We start from the raw sequence: 25,984 nt of genomic DNA, 5'->3' as shown, positions 1-25,984 counted from the left end.
TTTAAGTACTTTGAACAAAGTGCTTTTCCATAGCGTTGTATGACTTTACCTGGAGGTTATTTTAACTTGATTCTAAGCATATGTCACTGTAACCTGAAAAACTGGTAGCTGCAACATTTTTCGCTTGTGCCAAATTAACGCAGTGTAAATTAGTAGTTGAGGGAGCTGTTTGTATCTTGGAGACCTAAGTACAACTTCAGTAGAAATAGGACACTTAAGAATAGGTATTCGAATAGTCTTATCACGGTCTCTTTTGAGGGGATTTATCAAGAAATGAGAAAAATCTCTTCCCTGCCTAAAGCAGTCTGCCTTGTGAAATATGGTATGATGAAATTGTGCTTGGTATTGCTGCTTGTTCCTGGCAAGGAGGAAATTTGTTGGAGAAGCTTTTGAACCATATTTTTTTAATGTTTCCAACAAGCATGTAAGTTGTTCCTGTAAAAAGGGGTAATAGTTTGATATATCAGGATGAAAGACTAATCTCTAGCCCCTGCTAGAATTTGGATGACTGCAGCAAAGATTGAAAGATTCAGCTGTAGACACCCTGGCTTTTTTTATATTTTAGTTCCCACTTTTATTATGCTTCTATGGGAGGGTAGAACTTCTGTAGATTGAGGAGACAGACAGAATTTGATGAGTATAATTTGCCCCTACAAATATGTACACTGTCTTTTCAGGAATATCTTGGGAAAGGGTTCCTGGCAAGGCGTCCTTTTTTGTGAGGGGTTACATTGTATCTTGGTCACAGAGGAAGATCCATTAGGGTTTCACATAGAATATGAGCTTCTAATAGGAGAAAACTTTTTAAAAATTCTCATTTTGGCATTTTATCCTTTCCAATGGAATTGAAATTCTGAATTGCTTTTTATTTTCTAAACAACTTTTTAAACACGTGTATATATATTCATTGTAGACAACTTGGAAACATTTTAAAAGCACAAAGACAACAATTAAAATAATCCACTACCCAGAGTTAATGTTATTTATGTTGTTATGAAAATGAGATTTTCTAGTTATTTGTCTTTTTTCCCTATAAAATAGCATAAGCATTTCTCCTGTTGTTAGAGAGATATTTTTCACTTATATTTTAACACTGTATAGAATTCTATCATTAATTTATTTAGAAGTATTTAAGATTTTCTTTTTCTTTTTTAGTAGATCTCTTTTTCAAAAATGCTTTGACTGTTCCCAACTATCGCAGTCTACCTTTAACAAAGGAAAAGGCAGCAATGGGCCCTGTTGGCTGGCTGTAGTCAAAGTGCATCTTTGCTGGCCCTGTTTTTGGATCCTCTACCTCCTTGAAAGTCTCAGGCTTTGCCCTTACCATCTGTTTCTTAGCCCTTTTTAAAAAACAAAAAGAAAAGAAAAAGAAATCAGGGCTCTTCTTTCCATATAACAAACTACAGGTGGTTCTACAGAAGATAAAATTCACTCCCTCCCCCCATCCCTGCCTTGCCTCCAGTATGCTCTGATAACTATCTTCCAGGGCATAGATTTGTCTTCTGGTTGTACACCACTGCTTTGTCTGAGTTTTTGCCATCCTTGCAGAAAACACTGTTAGGAGTGTAGCTCTGAAAAACAGGAAGGTCTCATCACATTGATGTTTTTCCTGTCAGCTCTCTTTTGAATCTTCCGTAACTGCTAACAATAGCAGAGACAGCACTTTTGATACTTTGGAAGGGAGGACGCTAAATTGCTATTCAGAAAACAGAGTGAATGTACACAGTTCATGATGACTGGTGAAGGGGAGATCTTGCTTCCTAAGAATTAGTGACTTGCTTCTTTCATCATATAACTGTTTCATTTTTTTTTCTAGGAGTTCAAGGGGAAAAAAACAAGTCAGTAATTTAGTTTACCCAGAACCTTTTAATCTGAAGTTTTTTAAAAAAGCAAAACAAACATTCAGAGACATTATCATAAGGACAGTTGCTCTTACTAACACAAAAATTGGCGTTCAGAAAAGTAAATACATTCATATCCAAAGAATGAAAATGTCAGTTGATAGCAAAACAAATCCAAACCATGTATCTTAAATATACTCAATTAATTTAAACTCTGATATGGGAAAAACCACTTAGAGAAATGTCTAGTGGTTTCCCCAATTTCATCCTTACGGTGTCTTGCAGTTTCCTTTGAGGTCAAGGGTGGGATTATCGTGCATGTTTCAAACAAAGACTTGCCTGTGTCTGTATTCTAGGTCTATGTGGAAACCTCACAAGACTCGGGGTGTGTTTGGAAATTTTGCTTTTCATGGCACAGTTTTTATGATGAAGTCCTGTCTGGAGGGCTTAAGGGACAATTCTAAGTTTCACTGGGTAGAGTTCCGCATCTGCTCTGCTCGCTTAACTCACTGTTGTTTCCCAGACAGCAATCCTGCCTTCCTGTGCCACTCGCGCCTTCTCCTTTTTACACCTTGAAAAGTTCACTTAGTTGTTGTTGTTGCTGCTTGTTCTTCCTCACCGGTTCCATTTGTTTCTGGTAGTATGTCCAGGCACTAATGCCCTAATGCCCACCTCTGGTTGTTGCTCTTTTTCTGCAGAGGGAGAACCGGAGATTACAAGAGGCCAGCATGAGGCTGGAACAAGAGAATGATGACCTTGCCCATGAACTAGTAACCAGCAAAATTGCTCTGCGGAATGACTTGGATCAGGTAAACCTGTCCTTCACTAGGCGGAAATAAGACTATGACAGCCTCCTCCGGGGCAAGGACCAAGTTGCTTTCTGGGCAGTCCCACCAGGGCTTGCTCTGTACTTGACCCTGAGTGAGCTGCCTGATGGGTGAATGGGTGGGTGGTAAGTGGGAGAGGACTGCTGTGCTCACCGGAGATGGTGGAAAGCGCAAGCTTTTGAGATAGGTTTCGGTTATTTCCAAACAGCATGTGCAACATTTTTTTTAAAAAAAAGCTCTACGCTTCTCTGGTGTCTCTTCTCTTAATCTCTACTTTTCCTAAACCAAGGACTGCCAGCATCATTACCTGAGAATATCAGTCACCAAGAGTATACAGTGCCACTCTAATATCTGTAGGCACTGTACTTTTTTATTCCAAAAAGATTTCTCGTCTACAGTAAATGTGAGGATTTTATATGAAGTATGTACATTGAGATATGTATTGTTGGATTGATAGGCATCCTAACGGTTGAGAGCCAAGCCTGCCTGGGTGTGCATCCTGGCATCACCACTCACTAATCACGTGACCCAGGGCCATTCTTAACCTGCCCATAGGTTTAAAAAAGTGTTGACCTCATAGGGATGATGTGAGAATTAAATGAGGTAAAGCACTACAAGAGTATGTGTTCAATAAACATTAGCTGTTGCTAGGAAGCCCTTAAATTCTTTAACTTCCTTGTCCTTTCCAACAGTACTCACAGCTTTAGGACTTACTGTTTTTCCATTGGTTGTGTTTTGGGAAATAATCGGCAATATAGAAGGAATCTTGCACAGATTTAAAGTCATCACTCTATTTTCTGACTTTTAAAAAGCCCATATTCCCAATGGTGCAGGGTCAGAAAAGTTGAGACTTAGCTGGTTGAATCTGTAAAAAAGAGGCATTACCTGTGCTCTGACTATGCATTGACAATATTTAAAATACAAATCCGTTAATAATATAGATATGATTGGATGTTTAGAATTGCAGGAATTTTTTTAATGTTTAAAAATGGTCCCTGCCACAACTCCTTTTCCCAGATAAACAGCTAATTTTTCAGCTCAGAAGTTTTAGCCACAGTAAGATGGGAGATAAAACCACTGTTAAGGAAAATTGTGATGAAGGGGGAGAGGAGGAAGCTGAAGGCGTCAACACTAAATGGAGTTTGAAAATAAAACAAAAACTGTGCTGCTAGGGACACAGGATGTAGAAGGTAGAAGCAGCAGCCCCATGGTGGAAGGCAGGGGGATGGCCCTTTTAACTGCAAACCCCATTCAGCGAGCCTCTCTGCAGGTTGTTAGAGATGGTATGAAAAATGTGTGACTAAGAGAGTCAGAACCAGGGAAGGTAGAGGGGTCCCCATTCAACAGGGCCACACCCAGCCTGCCCTTGGCTGTTGTACTTTTGTGGCAATAAGACCACAGTGTGACTCAGTACTCTAATGAAATTTTTGGTTCCATATTAGCTTTCCAAATGGCTGACACTTGATTCTGCCATTTTGAATATCTTTATCCATTAATAGTTTTCTTAAGATGGCTAGCTAAATGAAAAAGTTTTGCAATAAATCTATTGTAATCATTCCATGATGTATGTAATTCAGATCATTTTGTTGTGCACCTTAAACGTACACAGTACTGTATGTCAATTATATCTCAATAAAACTAGAAGGAACAAAAGTTTTAAGCAGTTAGACTCAGTAGGGATGCAGTGAAATAAGTTAGAGTTGTAAATTGAAAGTTATGTGGGAAATGTATTTGGTACATTAAAATGTACATTTGGTATATTTAAAAGGTTGAACAATAATGAAATTAAATACTTACTGAGCTCCTACTATGCACCAAGCACTTCATTCAGCAATGTATAAGCATTATCTCGTTTAATTTTCCTAATGACGCCATTAAGCAAGTATTTTATCTTCCATTTTATGAATGAGGAAACTGACGTATATACTGTGACTTGGAAAGCTATCCTAAAAAAAGTAGAGATTTGCTCAAAAATATAGGTACAAGGTTGTTTACTGCAGCGTTACTTACAAGAATAAAAAATTGAAATAATGTATACGTCCAATAGAAGGAGAGGATGAAGGTATATCTGTAAAATATCTTTCTGGAATCATTTTTAAAAACAATGGGAAGGTAATGATATAATAATTTTTTTTAAAAAAGTAAATTTATCTATATATAATGTTTGCATCTAAATTGCAAGGAATATATGCTGGCAAAGGGCCATCCTGTAGGAAAAGAAAGGAGGCTGGAATATACATTGACAGGAAAAAAAGCCTACAAGGAAATACATCAAAATGTTACTACTAGATGTCTCTGGGTGATAACAGTAAATCTAATTTTTATATTCATCTTTATACTTTTTTCAATTATATATCTTTTATAAGAAGACCTTAAATTACTTAACCACCTTTGGTTAAGTAATAATGTGCCTTATAACTCTTTAGTGATCAGAAAAAATATTTTATTTTAAAAAATTGTTTCACCACCCAAAAAACCCATTTTGTAGATTAGTCCGGAACAATTGCTAGGGTCCTCCTGAAATTATTGAGTACCTAGGTACCTCATGGAGCTACTAGATCAATCCCTGAAGAAAACATCCCTTCATTTATTCCTTCTTTTTATTTCCTCCCTTCATACCTCTCTTTCTCTTTTTAAAAAAGTAGTTAAGACTTGGCCCCTCTGCCTTTTGAAGCTTATTTTCTAGATGAAAGAATAAAAATTGCCATTTCATTGAATTGCTAACTCAAAAATTGCTATCTCCTCCTAACATCTAATTTTGTAGTTTCTGCCTGAGCAGGGTTTATTTGCACATCAAAAAGCTGTCCTTGCAGTTTAGGTGTCCTGCCCCTCCAGTCTTTGAGGAGAGGAAGGATATTAGCGTGAGGCTTTGCCTGCCTTCACGCAGTTTGCCCAGTACTTTTCCATTCCCAGTTTTTCAAAATCAAATCTTTTAATTAAAATAGCAAAACGTTGGCATACATTAAACAAATATGAGAGCAGATTGTATTTGAGATAATATGTAAAGCAAACAAACCTAATTAGGTAATTAGGTAAGTTATTTCATACCTGTGTCATTTTAGCACTGGCTTCAGGCTTCCTGGCCCCCAGCAGCTCTTCATTTTTCTCTCTGACAGAGCCTTCTCTTTTGACAACTTGCCCTCCCTGAGACTCCTTAAATAAGGACTTCTCAGTGATCAGAAATGAAAAAAGATACAACATCTCCATTTCAGTTTCTGTTGCTATCTGCTTTCAGGCCCTTCCTGTTCTTTCTGTTCCCAAGAACAAAAAACAAGAGAGACAACCAGTGCTTTCCCACTGCAGCCTGGGCCCAGGTCCCTTCTGACCAGAGGGAGTTCGTGTCAAACCAGAAGGTGCATATCACAAGTGGCACATTCTTTTGTTCTGTTTTAAACTGAACAATTGCCTTGGCTAGTTCTTTGAGAAATTATTTCTGAAAGAGCCTGATCCCTAACGTGAGAGCTGAGCCTTCTGAGCAGGTTATCAGTTGGTTCATGATTTAATCACACATTGCAGTGTTTGTTTCTCTCATATATATATGTCATAGAAGTTAGAGAGCAATTAGAAGTTTCCATATCAATAAGGCATTAAAAGATGTTGGTAGGTGATTAGAAGACAGTAATGACAATGGTCCACTCAGTCTTATCAAATTATGGTGAAGGTTTTATCATTTGGGCTCAGATAGAATTAGAGTATCTATCTGTTTAGTATTCTGTTCCTGGAGATTCCTTTAACAGTAAAGATGGTTTCTACTTAAGTGAGGTATAGAGGTTGGCTATATAGAGACCCAGAAGACCATTTTTAAAAGGAGAACCTTTTAAAAGGAGAATTCAGATCTGGTTCTATTTTGATGAGCAGAATCAGTCCTACTTTACTGTTTAGCATGGAGGGGAAACTCTGGATACAGCTTCCTGTGGGACCCACAGCAATTTCTGCAGATGTCAGATCTGATAACAACCGAAATAGAGGGAGGTCACCTGACCTTGGCATAGTGAAGAATGTGCAACAGAAAATGTGTACATAAAACTAATAGGCCTGGGACTTCTCTGGTGGTCCAGTGGTAGAGAATCCGCCTTACAATGCAGGGAATGTGGGTTCGATCCCTGGTCAGGGAACTAAGATCCCACATGCTGCGGGGCAACTAAGCCCACACGCCCACACGTCACAACTACTGAGCTCACGTGCCTCAACTAGAGCCCACATGCCACAAACTACAGAGCCCACATGCCCTGGAGCCTGCGCGCCACAGCTACAGAGCCCACGTGCCGTGGAGCCTGCGCACCACAACTAGAGAAGAGAAAACACACACACCACAGCTAGAGAGAAGCCCGCGCGCCACAATGAAAAAACCCCGCATGCCTCAACGAAGATCCTGCTGCCGCAACCAAGACCAGATGCAGCCAAAAATAAATAATAAATAAATCTTTAAAAAAAAAAAGTCCCTCTCGTCAAAAATTTCCTCAGGGAAGTGAGTTTTTTCCCTTTTTTTTTTTTTTTTTTTTTTTGGCCTCACTGCACGGCATGCAAGATCTTTTAGTTCCCCAACCAGGGATCAAACCCACTGCCTCTGTGGTGGAAGTGAGGAGTCTTAACCACTGGACCGCCAGGGAAGTCCCATCCCTTTTCTTATAGATATTTCCAAAATAGTACAACATCTAGATATGCTGCAGAATTTTAGAAGCTTGTTGCTGAATGTCAGGACAGCATTGACTATTCAGAAGTTGTCAAAAGGCTCACTTTTGAGTTTGAGTGAATCTCCCTTCAAGAAACCAAACTTAGAAAACATTTGTTTCAGTATGTCATGATATATATTATAAAAAGGACTATTTTCTTCACAAAATGGAGATTGCTGAGGGTACGGTACGAGGTGGTTAAAGTGCAGTCTTCTTTATTAGCAGGGGTCGCTCAGATATTCTGGGGTAGAATATCTGAGTAGACTGCCATTCTAGGGAGACAGATTTGGTAAGATTTTTAAGAATGCTGAGGCCATCAGGACAGCATTTTTTTTTTTCCACTAGAAAAATTGGATTTTTTATTTAAAAATATTTTCAAAGGCTAATGCCATAGTGGAACAACCAAAGGACAGTTGAACCAAATTCTCAGGGCATTAGAGGAGCACCTGCCAATGCAAGCTCATGATTTGCCACCGGGAGACCCTCTGTTGGAGACCTTGGGAAGGACCTCCTGCTTTGTAGGAGGTCATCTGCCTTGCAGCTCTAGAATTCGCAGTTTTGAGTTTCCATGATCTACATCTGATATTTTACGATTTATTAAAACTTGCAACATGCATGTTGCATTTTTTGAGACCCACCTCTACTTTTAGGATGCGTTTTTGCTGTGTAGATTTTCCCCCCTAAAATCTAATGTATCAGAACAAATTTCAAAGTCTTTAAAAGAGACTTTTTCACTTTTACTACCCGACAGTTCCAAATTATCTGAAAACAGCTATAAGCCCTAGGCTTTGGGACATCAGGAACTGGAACACAGAGTCGAGAAGCTGGAATGTAGTTTCTCTGCCAGGACCCAGCAGACTGTGCTGGCCTGGCCATCTGGACATGTGGGAGATATGGTGAAACACAGTCAGAAGGCCACCTGGCCAGTTTTCACAAAGACTTGGACAGCGTTTTGCTGCTGTCAGCCCGGGATGGCTTCTTCAAAGAGCTGCCTCTCTTCTGTGACTGCGGTTTTCTCTGCTGAACTCATTCTGCACCCCCTCCACCCTGTCTGCTTCTCCAGGGCCTCAGAGCGCCACGTCCATTCACTCACTTATGGAACACCTGCTCTGTCCCAGTCCTGGGCTCAGGGCTGGGAGTGTAGTGACGAGCAAACGAGAGAGGTTTCCTGCCTCCCACAGCTGCAGACAGCTGGGCGAGGCACACATATCACACACGCAGTTTGTCACTGTAGGTCGTGCTGTGTGCTGTCAAGGGAGATACGAGCTTCGGTGGGGTGGGGAGCTGGTGCGGATGGGGTGAGGGGGACAGGGCTCAGACTGCGCTGCACTTCAGGGATGAACCTGAAGCCGAGACGTAAAGGGCGAGCTAAGTGTCCTGACGCGTAAAGCAGACACGCGTTAACTAAGTTAAATATACAAACACACAGTGCTTTCACGGTGAATTTTGGTTCTGTAGCCAAATTATGAGCAGTGTACTCTCTCCACGCTTTTCTTGGCTATTCTAGAAATATGATCTTTTCTGCCTGGATTCCTGGTCCTTACTTCAGTTTTCCTCAGGGCTGTCTCTATCACGGGGTTTTGGTCTTAATTTCTCCTACTGTACTCGTTGCTATTGTGAGTGGCCTGGTGGGCCAGGTTAACCTGGGCTGCTCTTGGAATGTTCTCACCTAACTGTGGTCCATGGATCAGCCTGTCCGCTCATCCTCTCTGGATCCGCCCCACGCACCACCAGGTGGAAGCTTCCAAGTGAGGCTCCACCCCTTCATCCCATTTTACCACGCAGTCTCCGAGTGAGTGCTGTAGTGACAGCTGAAAATGTGGAAGAGGTGTTTAGAAAGAGCATGGGCTTCAGCGCCATTCAAATCTGAATTCAGATCGTGGCTCTGATCTTAGATGTGTGTCCCAGTCAGGTTTATTTGATCTCTCCAGACCTCACTGTCATTACCTAGAAAATAATTTTTGTTGTGAGGATTAGAGATAACGTGTGCTAAGTGCGTGTCACCTGGCTGGCATTCAGTGAAAGCAGCCTCCCCCTGGGTGAGCCAGAGGGAATAGAAAGGCTTCCGGTAATGTTAGAACAATAATAACTGGAGGTCGGAGGAAGTATACACGTGCTTTCTTCACCTTCTTTATGACTGTGATGGACTCTGATTTGCAGGCAGAAGACAAGGCAGACGTGCTGAATAAGGAGCTCCTCTTGACCAAACAGAGGCTGGTAGAGACTGAAGAAGAGAAGAGGAAACAAGAGGAGGAGACAGCTCAGGTAACAGGCGTAGGCGGGCTTGTCCTTACGCAGGTGTATTGGTATGAGGAGTTGATTAATACTGTAAACAAGAAGTCACATGAAATTTGTTCAGATCAAGGGCGATGCTAAAGCAGTACATGTGAGTAGAACTGAGGCAGCCTTTCCACCCTTGAACAGCTTTTAGGGATTTGCCTTGACTGAGACATCTAGCGAGAGTGGTACGCTTTCTCCAAGTTTAGGAACTTGGAATTATGATCCAAGAGCTTTGAGGCATCCGCAGATTTCGTGTTGTGTCTCCAAGATGTTTGACTTCTCTGAAGTAGTTTATGAGGATTGCTAAGCTGGAAGCCTACAGAGATCTCTGCTGGGAGTCACCTCCATCAGTCACGCTTCATTTTCCCGATTCATGCCTTAGAAGAAGGAGCACCCACGTTTCAGTTCCTGGCAGAGCTCTCAAATCTTCTTCCCTGAGAGAATAAAAAGAAACCCTTTGGGAGCCAGCCCTGAAGTTAGCTCTCTGCAGTATTCATATGGCTTGTGAGGCTGAGCACCTGGAAGACACACCATTGCCAAGGACCCAGAGGTGACAGGAGGGACCTCTCCACCCTAGGAGTCAAAGCTTCCGGCTTCCCTGAGGAAGAGCAGGCTGCTTCACCCATGGTCTCCATCTCTGTCCATCCCAGCCAGACATGATTAGCTCACTTATTTTAATGAGTTCAGTTCGGAGACATCAATAATACTAAATATAAAACAGCACACAAAGCATTTCAAAGACCTACATCCAAGCAACCAGAAAAAGTTCCAGTAAAGTTACTAATGGAGGGATGTGTCATTTAGCACCTTCCGGGATTTATAAAAAGTATTCCATGATTTTTTTTTTTTAATGATGAAATGAGTCTCGGCAATTACTGTGGACCAAGATTTTTGTTTTTCTTTAACATACTCAAAAATATTCGGGGGCCGATTATCCAGTTTGATCTAGCCCTTTGGATGGGTTTTGCTGTTTTCTTTACTTCCTACTTTTTGGTGGCCCACTTCAGTACTTCAGGTAAAGAATGAAGCTGTTAGCAAATGAATTTAATCCATGCCCCTCTCCTCTGTGTGTGTGTGTGTGTGTGTGTGTATGTGTGTTTATATATGTGTGTATATCCTGTTTTAATTGTTGTGGTTCCCTTGTGAGATAGGGATTATTCTCATTTGTCAGATGAGTAAGCTACAGCTTAGAGAAATTAAAAGAACTTGCTCAAAGCATCTCAGCTATCTCAGTTGACCCTGAGTCAGTGTGGCCTTATTGAAGAAGGGATGAAGGGTATGGCTGAAGTCCTTGAATTATGTAACAGAGAGAACAGAGACCAATATAAACAACTAAGTTTGAATCAGTATAACCTACAAATGCTCTTAGAATTTTAGAATATAGCAAATGTGAAGAAATTCCTAAATCTTGTAATGATAAGACCAGTTATAAATTGCAGTAACTTGTGAATTTACAAGTACCGAGTATACTCCATTCATAATTTGGGATGCTGCAAAGCAGAATTCATCATTTTTTTCTGATTGTGTACCTAAAGATTAACCAGAGTTGTTTTTTGTTTGGTCAATTTGGGAGAATCGAATTCTTTCCTTTTTATCTGGTGGCACCTGAGCTTTTTCATTGCCTTAACCTTCTTCTATACCTAGAATTCTAGAGCTGCCGGGCTAAGAAATAACTGTGGTTTTAGGTTTAGCATTCATAATTTAGTATTTCTGCAACTGTAACAAGTACTGCATTATGTCACTTTAACTTCTTCTAAAGTCAGTGTTTCTTCAGTCCCCATCTCCCATGTCTGACTCCAGTCCCCAAAGCCTCTTGTTCCTACCTCCTGAGGAGTAACAGCAGTGTCGATATGGGACGAAAGAAGAAGCCCTAAAATGTTTTTTCAGTAATTTATTGCAGAGCATCAAGAGTACATGCAATGCTGCCTTGATGTTTTGTTTTAGACTCTCATAAGGATGAAGATAGCTTCTGAATGGACACTTATTTAACAATATATTTATAAAGTACTAAAAAGCATAGGCAGTTTTATACTAAGATTGCTCATATTCTTATACACTGCAGGAAAAAAAGTAAGATTTCTGTATCTCTGGAGATGATTAGGTTTTTCAAATGACCAACATGCAACTGCAGTAGGAAAAATGTGTGTACTTACAGCTGTTTACATTGTTGTTGACTATGAATCAGGCAGACTTGAATATGGATGTTCATGGAAATTTATTAAGATTTTGACTGAGTCTTGATGTTTCTCATTCTTACTCTTTTAGCTGAAAGAAGTCTTCAGGAAACAGCTAGAGAAGGCAGAATATGAAATAAAGAAGACTACGGCTATCATTGCTGAGTATAAACAGGTAATGTGCCATTGTGGGCTTCGACACTATAAAACTAATTGTTTTGCTCTTTTCTTTGGGAAAAGTTTGTTTGTTTTCAGAGTTTCCAGAACAGTAACTGTACTGCATTGATTATATTTGTTGGCTCATTTTCTCCTCTGAAACAGACAGTGGTTGGAACTGCTTGCTGATAACATGAGAAGTTTAATTGAGCAAAACAATCTGTTGGTTGTTTTCAATGTTTGATAGATTTAGAGGAACAAGAAATCGTATTACCATTGGGATCCTGTCTCTGCCTTACTCAGAAGCTAATTTCCAATAGATCACACTAGTAACATTTGCCTCTTGGCGGAGCACTAAAGTTTAGTCACTATTAAATGGCAACAGCTAGGAGATCCATGAGTCCTTTGCTGTCACAGTAGAGAACATGGGAGCTCTTTTTCCCACATGGCTATATGGCCTTACCCAACAGAGGCCAGTGCTAGCAATTAACCTCCTCTTGTTAACCTGAAAAAGATCTTTTAATGGTGGAGCGGCGCTCTTCTCCTTGAGGACATTTCTAGTCCCATCGCGGGGGAGGGGGGGTGGCGGCGTGTCTCAGAAAGCCTTCATTCCAGCTCCAGTAGTATCTTCCTGTCCCTGCTGGTTATGCCGGGACATGGCAAGGACTCCTCTTGTTGCCGAAGTACTCTGACTGGACTGTTCAAGTTCCAGTTTTCCAGAATTGTTAAGGTACTGTATGCCACCTACTTATCCAGAAATTTCCCTGGGGTCTCCTGCCTCACAGAGGAGTTTGAAGTCTAAGGCTTACTTTTTTTTTTTTTTTTTTGCGGTACACGGGCGTCTCACTGCTGTGGCCTCTCCCGTTGCGGAGCACAGGCTTCGGACGCGCAGGCTCAGCGGCCATGGCTCACGGGCCCAGCCGCTCCGTGGCATGTGGGATCTTCCCGGACCGGGGCACAAACCTGTGTCCCCTGCATCGGCAGGCAGACTCTCAACCACTGTGCCACCAGGGAAGCCCTAGGCTTACTTTTTTAAAAAGTGTTTTTTTTGCTTATAAATGAAATTTACATTCCTTGTGGAAGTGCAGAAGAGCACAAGGAAAACAAGCCTCCCTTAATCTTGCCAACTAGAAAGAATCACTAAATACACTGAGTATGCTTTGTTGCTATATAAATAAAAATGTAAGTTATATTGTTCATGCATTTTGGGGGAAACTAGTTCATTTGTATATTATGAACACCTTTCCATAAGGATTCTGCCCCTCCATGGAAGATTGCTTAGAAATAAGGCTTCAGAGCTATCTTCTTCTCTTTTATAATCTATTTATATCTATATATCTATATTTACATACAGATGTACAAAATCAATATATGTTTATTTAATGCCTGCTACATGTGAGGCTTGTTACTTTGGAGGAATAAAAGGTAAATTCATTCAATTGCTCTTCTCTGGAAGCTGATCTTGTAATACGGAGGTAAAACCTGTCCATAATTAAGAGGAGAGGGAATTTCTTACATGTGGGAAATGAGGAATCCCTTCCTGGAGAAGGAAGTGAGTTGAGTTGTGCTTCAAAGGCTAGGTGAGGTTTGGGTATCTGGAGATGGAGAAGGAGAGGATGGAAATGGTGGAAAGGTGGAAACAGCATGTGCAAAGGCATGGGAGGTAGATTAGTGACAAAGAGTCTTGTTTAGCAAGAGCTTCAAGTACAGACAAGAGAAGCAAAGGTGAGTTGGGGCCTAGTTCAAGGAAGGTCTTCATGGATAGGCTGAGTAGTTCGGATTTTATTCTGTTTATAGGAGGACAGTGGCATGACCAGGGACATATAATTGGCACTACTCTGTCCAGGGAGAAATGTGGAACCAAGTGGAGAGATGCACGGGCAAAGAAAGACACAGAGCAGTAAGAGGCCAACAGCAGAGTCCAGGGGAGAAAAAAATAGGGCCCTGAACTACTATAAGTAGTAATGAAAATGGAGAAGCAGGAAACACAAGAGTCATTTTTTTGCTAGATAAGGGAAAATACTGGAAGAGATCCTGAGATTTTGAATTTCGGTAACTAGGAGAAGGGCTGGTTAGCCATTAAGCAATAAAAGGAACGTTAAAGACCATGTGCTATGGAGCTTGCCATTGCTGCAAATGCATTTTTTTCATCATTTTTTCATCAGGCCCTGAGTGGCCACCATATGCAGCACTCTTCAAAGAGCAATCTTTGGGACTATTCTTGAATATTATCTGGCAAGCACTTGAAGTAATGTAAAAGGCAACAGACCCATCTCTTTGAAGACAATTAAACATATAACGTAATCTAAATGCATTCTGTAGTTGGAATTGGCTATTACTGGCTATATGTTTGGGCTTATTTAAAAGGGTTTATTTGTTTGCCAAAATTGCTTGAGAAATCTCTTCTTTTTAACATCAGCCCTATAGTCCTATTTATTGTTTCCAGGCTTGGATCTGGACAAATTGGAGACTGAACTCAACCTGGTCCCAGGTCTCTAGAACTATTTTTGAGTAGACTGGGATTTTTTTTTTTTTTTTTTTGCGGTACGCGGGCCTCTCACTGTTGTGACCTCTCCCGTTGCGGAGCGCAGGCTCCGGATGCGCAGGCTCAGCGGCCATGGCTCACGGGCCCAGCCGCTCCGTGGCATGTGGGATCTTCCCAGACCGGGGCACGAACCCGTGTCCCCTGCATCGGCAGGCGGACTCTCAACCACCGCGCCACCAGGGAAGCCCGACTGGGATTTTTTTTAATGTCCATTTTGATAATAGAGGTAGAACTTTTATGCTTTTAGTCCAAATTGCCCTTGAAAATTTGACATCCCCTAACTTTTTTATTCCATTTTTTTTCCAAAATAAAAAATTCTTATTTCACTCAAGTTTAGCAAGACTTGAACTTCTGTTTTTTTTGTTTTCTTTTTTTAATACAACTTTAGGGGGCTTTGAAAGCACTTATTTCTGTCTGTTCCTGGTACTTGTTAGCACCTTATTTCAGAATCAGTAATAATGAGATGTTATTTAATGGCGCTCTATATTAAACCCTTCACATACATTTTCTTTCTCACTGATTATCACAGCACAGCACTTTTCAGTCATGAAGAAATTCAGAATTCTTTTCATCAGATTCCTAGGATAGTACCTTGCCCAAAGTAGATACTCAGCAAAGATTCTATAGATTGATTCCAAAGTGAGGACAGGAATTCACTGGGACCAGTCACGGAAGCTAGTGACAGAAAGAAAGCAAGTCTACCCCATGTGTTTCTTCTACTGATCGAGATAGAGGTGTGCTTTACACACTCTCAGGCTTTCTGCTGCTTGTTTCATGGGAATGACCGGCATCTGCAGTGCTACTCATTTGCAAACTCTCTTACAGCGTCCGAGATGTGAGTGAATAAACAGCTGTGTGCACTTGCTACAAGAGACATTCTACTTTCTAGTACAGCAGCTCTTTTCTTTCTCGTAGATCTGTTCCCAGTTGAGTACCAGACTGGAGAAACAGCAAGCAGCCAGCAAGGAGGAGCTGGAAGTGGTAAAGGTGAGGAAGAATGAAGCAGTCCTGTGATACACTTCCTTCCAAATTCATGTAGTCTTGAGTGGGCACCTGATAGGAGGATCCCAATATCATGCACCACAGGCAGGACAGCCTGTAGACACGACCGCACCCCACCTTTGTTTTAAAGGAGTTAGGAATTAGGGTGAATAGGGTCCCTCTTCTGACTGGGGTGTGGGCCAGATGAAAGGTTATGTTCCCAGAAATCTTTTGGGCTGTCAGAGACAGGTAACAGGAAAGGAGGTAGGATTTCAGCATTGTCACAAGAGGCCCCTGAGCTTTCTTGGTTGTTGGAAACCTGGAAACCCGAACCCTCAGCAGCCTGCATCCCAACTGTGCCTGAATTGATGTGACTTCATTGTGCAACCCAGTAGGATCATCCCATTAATCTCTTAAACAGTGGACACCATGGGCAGTATAGAACTCAGCTGGAGGAAACACGTTGGGTAACTGATTTTTCCACCAAAAGTAGAGATTTGTTTTTAAAGAAAACGTGCAGCATTTATTTCTATGCTGCCCCCTGGTGGTAAAACTCCTTATGGTGATTACCTACTTGAAAAAAGTGATTGTTTATTGTATAGAAAAAGCAGTAAACCAAGCTCTTGGGGCCAGTGTTACAGAAACCTGATATAATTCTATTTGAATATATTCAGCTTTATACTAGTAAATAAATGCATTCTAGGCACTTTCGTATATCACTTAACTTGACAAGTTATTTAACTTCTCGCAGATTTATTTTGTGTTCTGTAAAACAGAGATAATATTACCTACCTCATAAGGTCATTTTGAAGATTAAATAAGATCCTGTTAATAAGGTGCTTAGTCTAGTACTTGGCACACAATAAATGCTCAGTAAATACATATATATATTTTTTTTTTTTGCGGTACGCGGGCCTCTCACTGTTGTGGCCTCTCCCGTTGCGGAGCACAGGCTCCGGACGCGCAGGCTCAGCAGCCATGGCTCACGGGCCCAGCCGCTCCGCAGCATGTGGGATCTTCCCGGACCGGGGCACGAACCCATGTCCCCTGCACTGGCAGGCAGACTCCCAACCACTGCGCCACCAGGGAAGCCCGTAAATACATATTTTTAAAGTTGTAACCTGAAAATCTGAGACATGAGAACTGAAAATAGGAACTTTGTTCTGAGAAGGTGACTTTTTGGGATTCAGGCCTGGGAGACATGCTTGGACATATCAAGAGGAAGAATTTCATGACCAGCTGAATATGGAGTGAAGGAGAAGCTAATGGAAAGATGACACCAAAGTCTTTAGGCCTAAATGGTGGGGTAATGCACAGTGACACAGAAGTGTGGGCAGAGTTACTTTGTGTGTGTGTGTGAAGAGAGGGGTATAGTTACAGTTATGGACATGCTGAGCTTGTAACAGTAGGACATCAAAATAGATCAAAATTCTGTAGTATCTCTTTTTTTTTTTTTTTGCGGTATGCGGGCCTCTCACTGTTGTGGCCTCTCCCGTTGTGGAGCACAGGCTCCAGACGCGCAGGCTCAGTGGCCATGGCTCACGGGCCCAGCCGCTCTGCGGCATGTGGGATCCTCCCAGACCAGGGCACGAACTCGTGTTCCCTGCAGCAGCAGGCGGACTCTCAACCACTGCGCCACCAGGGAAGCCCTGTAGTATCTCTTATCTCTAAACTTTTGGAAGATATTTTAAGAAAACAGTAGCACTGTTGTTTTGAAAAGAGTTGCCATTGTTCAGTGCTCTGTGCCTGATTGGCCATCCAGGCATGTGGCGGAGTTGCTTTTATCACCTTGAACAATAATGATCATCTTCACTTAAAGTTGAACAAAAGGACGTATACTACACTTGTTGCAGGGGTAGACTTAGGTTAGTCATAATGACCTTCCTCAGTCTACCACAGGGAAGTTACTTAAACTCTTAAATTTCTTCATTTGTAAAATGGGGGTGATAACACCTAATCATAACTAAATGAGGTAATGCATGTAGCATATATGCCATGGGGCTTGGCGTCTAGTAAGGATAATGGTAGTACAAAGTTTCTAGAAAAGATTTCAAAGAAATGCTATAATACTTTCTATCCCCAGAGTCTCTCTAGAGATACTGTAAGAAAAAGTAGCACCTGTCTTGGATAGTTGGGTTTTGTGCCAACTATAACCATTTTGGTCATAGCACAAGAAAAATAATTACTTTTATAAATGGGCCTGCATTTGATGACCACAAGCAGTGTCTAAAGAAAAATCATATTGCATTGTTTCAGGACATGATTTATGCTGTGAAATGCAGTTTGATATTGGTTATCTCTTTTGGATATTTCAGGGTAAAATGATGGCATGTAAACACTGCAGTGACATTTTCAGCAAGGAGGGTGCTTTGAAAGTAGCAGCCGTAAGCAGAGAGGACCAGGGAATTGAATTGGATGATGAGAAGGACTCTCTTAAGAAGCAACTGAGGGAGATGGAGCTGGAATTGGCACAAACCAAACTGCAGCTGGTGGAGGCCAAGTGTAAAATCCAGGTTGGTGATTTGATAAAAGATCAATTAAAAAAATAAACAGTTAGTGGTCTAGGATAGTCTAGTACTGTAGAGTCGGCCTATCGAGCTCAGAATCATACGATGTTACCATATAAGATGAATACATTTTCTGCCCACAAATGAGTTGCATTTTACATCTTTTTTTTTTTTTTTTTTTGCGGTACACGGGCCTCTCACTGTTGTGGCCTCTCCCATTGCGGAGCACAGGCTCTGGACGCGCAGGCTCAGCGGCCATGGCTCACGGGCCCAGCCGCTCGCGGCATGTGGGATCCTCCTGGACCGGGGCACGAACCCGTGTCCCCTGCATCGGCGGGTGGACTCTCAACCACTGCGCCACCAGGGAAGCCCTTACATCATTTTTAAACACGGATATAAACACATAGTTTTAAATAAAATTTTAATAACTAAAATTATATATATCTTGTGAGAACTTAAGCATATGCCTTTTTAGTTTACCCTGATATTTTTTGGCCATGGTCCTTTCCCATTGAACTTGGTCGCTTAGCTGATCCTGAAAGTTGAAAGGCCAAACCCCTCCTGTTATCCTTCCCCTGACAGTTAAACGTTGGCTGACAGCCATTCTTTTCTTTCTTTGGAGCTTCTTTTCATCTTTACCTGATTTTGCCAAATCCCTTTCCCCATAACCTCTTTCCATATTGGAGGATATCAGAGTTAGAAAAGCAGTCCTGGCTTCTGATGGACTGTTCCCACTTCCTTCTTACCAGTGACCCTCACCCTTGCCGTATCCTGCCATGGCACCTGCTGCACCACACTAACGATCCTGAACTCTTTCTGCTTCTGACCTTGTACGTCCTCAAGGGCACAGGCCATGTGTTTGGAACTAGAATTTATTCATGCTTACACTATCAGTAAAAATTCATTCCATCTGTATGTTTACGTTTACCTGTGGTTTTAAACATCTTCTCTTAGGCTGTAGCCTAAACCTAGATTTAGACCTAAATTGCCGGGGGAAAAAAGGATAAAATGAGGTTTCATTTCACTGATCAGAGAAAGCACAGATTCTGGTTTTTAGTGGTAATTCTTTTAGCTCTAATTATTTTTCTTGCATTCAGAAGCCAACTAAATCTCACCTGGGTTTTGTAGGAAGAAAACTGCGGCTGTGTAGACCTGTGGATTCCAAAAAGCTATACTCTAATTTTTTTGGCAGAGAGAAGATATTTATATAACTCAGATGATTTTCTTTCTTGAATTAGGAACTTGAACATCAGAGGGGAGCCCTTATGAATGAAATCCAAGCTGCAAAAAACTCTTGGTTTAGCAAAACCCTTAACTCTATCAAAACGGCCACGGGAACGCAGCCACTGCAGCCGCCACAGGCCACCCAGCCCCCCAAGGAGAGCACATAGGTCCAGCCTCACCCAAGTACAAGAGCACAACGATCAAAGCAACGGAAACCCAGGATGATTCCTGGTGTCCCTTTAAAAGGAAGGAAAGGAGGCCAGAAAGCAAGCCAGGATCTTTCAGTAGCTCTTACTCTTTCTTGTTTGACACTTTTAAAAAAGGGATGTTATTTAAACTAACCTGATTTATGTCGAATACCTGTTTTTGTGCTTCTTCATGGAAGACTGTGTTCCGATCCATCATAGTATTACACATTATTTTACATGCCTGATGTTTGGTTGGAAATAAGTAATTCAGAACTAAATGCTTTTTATTTAGAACTAATTATTCATATTATTTTTATCTTACATAAAAATGGAGTTGTCTTTTATTCCAAGTTTGAAGTGATAGGCAGGTATTTGTCACAGCAAGAAAAAGAGATTGCAACCTAAACCTCTTAACTTTTCAGGATTCATTCAGATAAAGCACATTGTGAGACCAGTCATGACCACTGTCAGGTTTCCTCCTGAAAGTGATGCCCAGGATAGCGGTAATCCTATCCAAAGGAAAGAACAGACCTGGGATTGAACAGTTCCCAAAGACAGTTTATTTTCATTTTCTGTTGGGTACATGTGGAAATGAAGTGCCAAGAGCCATGGAATAAGATAGGCTATTGAAAACACACACTAGATAAAAAGAACTGAGATTTTGATAAATGCAGGATGAAAGAAATCATTTTGGTCCTGGTCTTCTAACAGGTCCTTTTAAGAACTCCACATGGGAATTGCGAGTTCCTAAGTAAGAACACAGTTGTGACTTCTGACAAATGTAAAGTCAGAAGTGGATATTATGAGTTGCATCTTTAGGAAACCTTCACCAGGGAAGCCTAGAAAGGCCCTAGAAAGGAACAGCTGTTGTGCTTAGAATGGAATGTAGAACCAGGGACAGAGTATTCATTTAATGTTGACATATACTTGCTAAGGAAACACTAATATACTGTAACTTTGTTAAAGTTATGAAATGGGAAATAGAAGTCAGCTTCATATCATCTTAGTTTAATATTAGGCAACTTTTTCTGATTTCTGTAGCTTCCTAAAAATGTGCCCTTTGTACCCCTAGATGAAGAGATGCAAATGCATTTGTAACATTTTTGATTGCATATATAACCTTTATAGAAATGCTTATCTCATGGAAAGGTAAAGCTATTGTTTAAAAGTTGATGGAAATATTTTTTTCAATTATATTTAACATGTCTTTATAAATAGTCCTTGCAGGAAATCCTTTGGTAAGGGAAAAACTAATTTTCCCATTTTTTAAGCTATTTTGGAGGGCTTTGGTCCTTTACAGCAACCAAACTACTGTCAGCTATGTATAGTAACATTTATTGATACTCATGTTTGGCTTCACTGTTGAACATATTCTTTGCAAAGTATCTCAAACTCTGTAGTGCCAGAGTGACTCTCATCTGTGCCATATGTTGCAGTTAAAAGTAACACACTCTTGGAAGTAAAAATCATCTAAGAGCCATCTCAACTCCAGGAGCATGTACTACAAGTTGTTCATGATGGATCCTTTCCTCTAAAGTAATCATTAAACTCTAAAAAGTGAAATCCCCTTCATCGGTAAGTGTTCGTATCATCTACAGCCCATAAAACTGATGTGGTTGTTTGTTATCCTTCCTTACACTCATCAAATTAATACTTTTCTTATAGAATTCTTTTTTTTTTGTCCTGACATCTCTCATCATAGTTTTCATTTCCTTTCACCCAAAAGGAAAATAGCATTCTGAGTATCTGTGTTGACTTTAACATTCCCAACATGGTGGTTTAGAAAAATTAACTTTTTTTTCCTTTTTTTTTTTTTTTTTTTGCAGAATATAATGGCTAGAAAATTGCATCTTGGTACTTGTTTCTGTAAATCTTTTAATAGAGTTTGTTAGCTTTACTGGTACTTTACGCTTTGATCCCAAGAAGCCTTGTACAAGTTGCCTTATCAGATGGCTAGCTAAATTAAATGTTCTTTTGTGTTTTGTGAATCTCATAATTCTACTGTACAGAGCTCTTTTTACATTTCACAGAATGCCTAAATTGCATAATTTTCCTTAAATGGTAGTTGAGAGAGAAATAGCTCTAGGTCCAGTTCTTATCTGTAGACCTGGCTCAATTTCATAGCCCATTACATTTTTTTCTTTAAACAAAATAACTAGGTACATATATTCCAAATGTTTAATAAATCTGTCTTTTTCATTTTCTTTTAACTCTTTTAAAAGATTACAGTGGCCATCCATAGATTTTTTTTTCCTTTTCCAGTTCCATATCATACTTGGGTATGTGTATTGGTACCATAGTCTAAACTGTCCCTCACTGCAATGTCTTTGGGTAAGTAGCAATAGCAAATACAGAAGGAAAGAAAATTCAAAAGTTGGTGTATGATATTATTCATACAATATTATAATAGCACTATCCCAGACCCCATGCCCTTCACCATGTGTTGTTTGAAAACTCATGCATTCCAGCATTAAATAACTGCTAGTTTTAATTTCTCTTCTTTTGAAGTATATTTGAGAATTGTTACTCTTCTCTTGATTTCTTTTAGAAAGAGATTGACCAGCTCAAATATCCAGGAAATTTTCCGATACTCTAGAGTGTTTTTCATCTTTTCCTAGCATACATTATATAAAACATTCCTCCAAAAATCCAACATTTGCAACATTCTGAGAAGTGACGATTTCTCCTTTCATTAAATTCTGCAGAATAACTTAAGAGAATGAAATTCAATTGGATAATTCAGTCATTAGCTTTTATATCTTGAGAATCTTAACACATTTCCTTAAAGCTGAAAGAAACCAAGCTGAATTTTGCAGTGCATATGTTTGCTAGCTTCCCACATCCTGAGCCATGGCACAATTTGGTTATATTTAGTTACATACAATTTAATGCAAATAAATTCTCAGTTACCTAATGGTCTGTATATGAATGCCTATCAGAAACATTAATAGGAATGTCACATAGGCTTATGACCCTATCTTTCCATGAAACCAATAATTCTCTTCATCTCTCCCAACTATTAAGTTAGTAATTTGTTCTGCATTGGCTTTCTTAAATTTCCATAATAAAGTAGAAAAGTAATGTTTGTACTGATGTTGGGGTATTTAATAGTATTTATCTTGTTTCATTGTTTTCAAAAATTCCATCCTCTTATACTGTGTATTAATATTCATTTTTCTCAAACCCTTACTCCATTTTCTTAAAATACTTTCTAGTTAATAACTAGTAGCTTCATTTCCTACCTAAAGTAAGAAAAACAAGAGAATACACAGTTTAGGGCACAAGAGATGAGAGTTAGATCCTTTAAGGAATTGATTAGTTACTGAGGATGAGAATTGCATATGTAACTAACGTAAGGGATTGAGTTTTCTTTTTCTTGAGCTGAAATCAGTCTACTCATTATTCTGCTAAGGTGGTTGTCTGATTTCAAGACCCTTTTAGGGAAAAAAAGCTTTCAAAAAATTAAGTACCCTGTTTGTTTTATCTTTCTGGAAAAGAACACTTTTAATTTAGTAAGATTATTCTGTTGTATAACTTACTCTTAAAAAAAAAAACCACTCTAAAGTAGCTCCAATTCTCTTGCTTCAATTACAGGTAAATGAGAGCATGGACAAACTCTGTTGTTTGATTTGAATGCTGTGAGATTTGTGTATGTGTGTGTGATTGGTAGAATTTTATATGGAGTATCCCTGCCTCTTTGGTATACCCAGGTACCATGCAACTGAATATGTACATGGCGATCAGATACAGAAGGCCAGGCACAACTCAGTGGCCTGTGTTTCCTACTACCAGATATATAAAACTCTTTCTCTCTAGTTGCCATGCTGATTGTCACATTGAACTGGAACTGCTCGAAAACATCCTTCCTCTCTCATAGTGGCTTCCATATAATATAGGTAAAGCCCTTAGGGATTTCCTTATCTTTCAAGAGCTACCAAAATGAATACTTCAGTGCAGGCTGCACCTCAATAGGAGATGATGATCTTGAGTTGTAAGGAGAAAAGTGGATGTTTATGAGTAGCTTAGTGACTACAGTCAATTGTCAGAAGTCCCTTTCTTAGCTTCCATCTAAAAGACTACACGTCAAGCTTATCTCCAAATGTATTTGCTACCTGCTATAAAAACATGTTCATCAACATGTCCTACTCTCCCCACCTCCACCCCTGGTTTATCATTAGTGGTATTCTGAAAACGTTAAGAAAAAAGAATCATTGAGTAGAAGATGAATATTTTGAGTTACTTTCCTTTTTCATTGGCAGTAAGTTAACATGTAAAATCTTTTCTGTTAAAATGTAACTTTTAATAACTATATATTATATATGGAATAAAATATAGGAAACTGAATGATAAGGACATAAACACATCAAGACTCTGGTGTCATGAAAGCACAAGAATAAAGCCTGGAAATGGCCCCAGAATCCAAGATCCCAATAGCCTTTGCATCAGTTTCTCTATTTTTGGTATTTTGCATAATGTATGAATCCTTAGTTCAAATAAGGAAGAAAGTTTCTCAGTCAGCCCCACGTCATTTCTTTCAACTCCTACCTTTACCTTGCTGAGGAGGTAGTAGAAATTCTGTGCCATCTATTTTTATGAATTCTATGATTTTGCCCATGGCTTCTCCAGTGAAAACAGGTTCCAGAATAAAGGAGTTGATTAGCTCAAACAGTGCTAATTGACTTCAAAAGAAATTAGTGAGCAGCCTCTCTCCTCTGTCAACACTGACCAATTAGATGTTTCCATAATTCCATGTATTATGTATAGTACACTCTATAAATGTAAATGTAATGCTTGTTTAAAAAAAGTGCAATTTATTGTACATTGTCCCAACAAATGTTTACTTTTATAATTGTTATGAACTTGAATTGGATTAGTATCTTGTTTTCATGTGTGAATGAAGCCTTGTGAAATAAACAAATGCAACCGAGAAGGTAGCAAGATGACTGTTTTTGTGAGCCAGTGATGTTTTCAATGCTTTGTGTTGCTCCTTTGGCCCCATTAAGCAGTAATAAACATTTGTTCTGAAATCCATATGGCTTTTTAATTTTTTTCTAGTTGATTTTATTCTGAATCAGCTGAACCCAATGTTTGTGAAAAACTTATCTGACACTAGACTCTAGTGAATTTAGCAAGAAGAAATATACAGGACTTTGCTCCAGGTTATACCCTGCAAAATGATATCCTGTACAGCAGGTACAACCAAGTGCCCTGTATTCCTCTCTATAGTGATTCCTTGGTTGCAAGTAACAAACTCTCTTAAGCTAGCTTAATAATAATAAGGCAATTAATTAAAAGGAAAAAAGTATATTTAGCTCATAGCTACCAAAGGCCAAACCATTGGGCCTGAAGAGGCACGGGGACAAGGGACTGGACTGCCATCAGCAACCTAAGCAATTGTTCTGATAATCACTCTTCTGCTTGTCTTGCCAGGTGATGCTTATCTGCTGCTGCTTCTCTCTCTGAAAAGACGCATCCCCTGCTTCTAAGTGCACAACTTCCAAGTTTACATGTCCTCTCTTCAAGTGACCAGCAGAGATGGGCTGGCATCTCAGTGTCCCAGTTTCAAAATCTTGCAAAAATCTGATTGGCTAATCCTGGATTGGGTGGCTGCTGCTCACCTTTCAGAGTACAGCACAGTGGGTGACATCATATAATTCAAACAGAACTCCAGAGGCTCTCTTGAAGTGGAGGCAGGGTGCATTTTGTTCTAATTTGCATTTTGTTTTGGGTGTCCATGGAACCGAATGAATGCCAGATTAGTCAGCTCCTCTTAGAATTCAGCACGTATTAAAAAATAGTAATCAGAGATTGTAAAATTAGTTTGCGGCCCACACCCAGCCACAGACATCTTTTGTTCGGCCTATGCAGTATTTTAAAAAATGAGAAGTTTTACATAAAAATTAAACAGTCGGGGCTTCCCTGGTGGCGCAGTGGTTGAGAGTCTGCCTGCCGATGCAGGGGACACGGGTTCGTGCCCCGGTCCGGGAGGATCCCACATGCCGCGATCGGCTGGGCCCGTGAGCCATGGCCGCTGAGCCTGCGTGTCCGGAGCCTGTGCTCCGCAACGGGAGAGGCCACAACAGTGAGAGGCCCACGTACCGCAAAAAAAAAAAAAAAAGTCAAATTATTCAGAAAATATCTACTGAGCTTGGCAGTGAGGAGGTCATGAATGGTCTTGACATGAACAGTAAGTGGAACTTACTGTTCATTATTGATTAAAGGCCCTACACTTAGTGAAGTTACCTGTTAACCTGTAGATTTTTGTCCAGTAGGGATGCAAATCCCTATTTTCTTTCCAGTGGAATAGATGACTCGAAAGGTTATGCATAGTTTACTACCCTGTAGGACATTAACTAGTTTGTGTCTAACTTTGCAACCTTACACTAATATTCCATTGTTAAATTGCCTGAAGTACCCACCTGTGCAAATGTACTCTTTGAGTTTTAAGAACTTGTTGCTACCCTCATGGTTTATGCAATGAATTGCATAAAATATTTGTTAATATTTGTTTTATATTTGCATGAGAATCTTGATTTCACCTTTTTGAAATTATACTTTAACAAAACTTTTCAGTACTGTCAAAGGGAC

General features: G+C 40.1%; 1 protein-coding gene across 5 annotated transcripts in view; it reads left to right on the top strand.

Annotated features, from left to right (window-relative positions):
- RABGAP1L (RAB GTPase activating protein 1 like) overlaps nucleotides 1-24,421 on the top strand; it is a 689,539-nt gene extending 665,118 nt beyond the window's left edge. For all 5 annotated transcript variants that reach the window (XM_082612933.1, XM_082612934.1, XM_082612936.1 and 2 more), the window contains 6 exons: nucleotides 2,540-2,650; nucleotides 9,502-9,606; nucleotides 11,887-11,970; nucleotides 15,412-15,483; nucleotides 17,793-17,990; nucleotides 19,223-24,421. In XM_082612933.1, the coding sequence (XP_082469059.1) occupies nucleotides 2,540-2,650; nucleotides 9,502-9,606; nucleotides 11,887-11,970; nucleotides 15,412-15,483; nucleotides 17,793-17,990; nucleotides 19,223-19,375 (723 nt within the window). In that variant the 3' untranslated portion in view covers nucleotides 19,376-24,421. The remainder of the gene's footprint in view (nucleotides 1-2,539; nucleotides 2,651-9,501; nucleotides 9,607-11,886; nucleotides 11,971-15,411; nucleotides 15,484-17,792; nucleotides 17,991-19,222) is intronic.
- The last annotated feature ends 1,563 nt before the right edge of the window (nucleotides 24,422-25,984 follow it).

This window comes from Mesoplodon mirus (assembly GCF_964341445.2).
Source record: "Mesoplodon mirus genome assembly, chromosome: 3".
Lineage (NCBI taxonomy): Eukaryota > Metazoa > Chordata > Mammalia > Artiodactyla > Ziphiidae > Mesoplodon > Mesoplodon mirus.
Note: the sequence above shows the minus strand (reverse complement) of the source record. Positions and strands in the feature narration are given on the sequence as shown.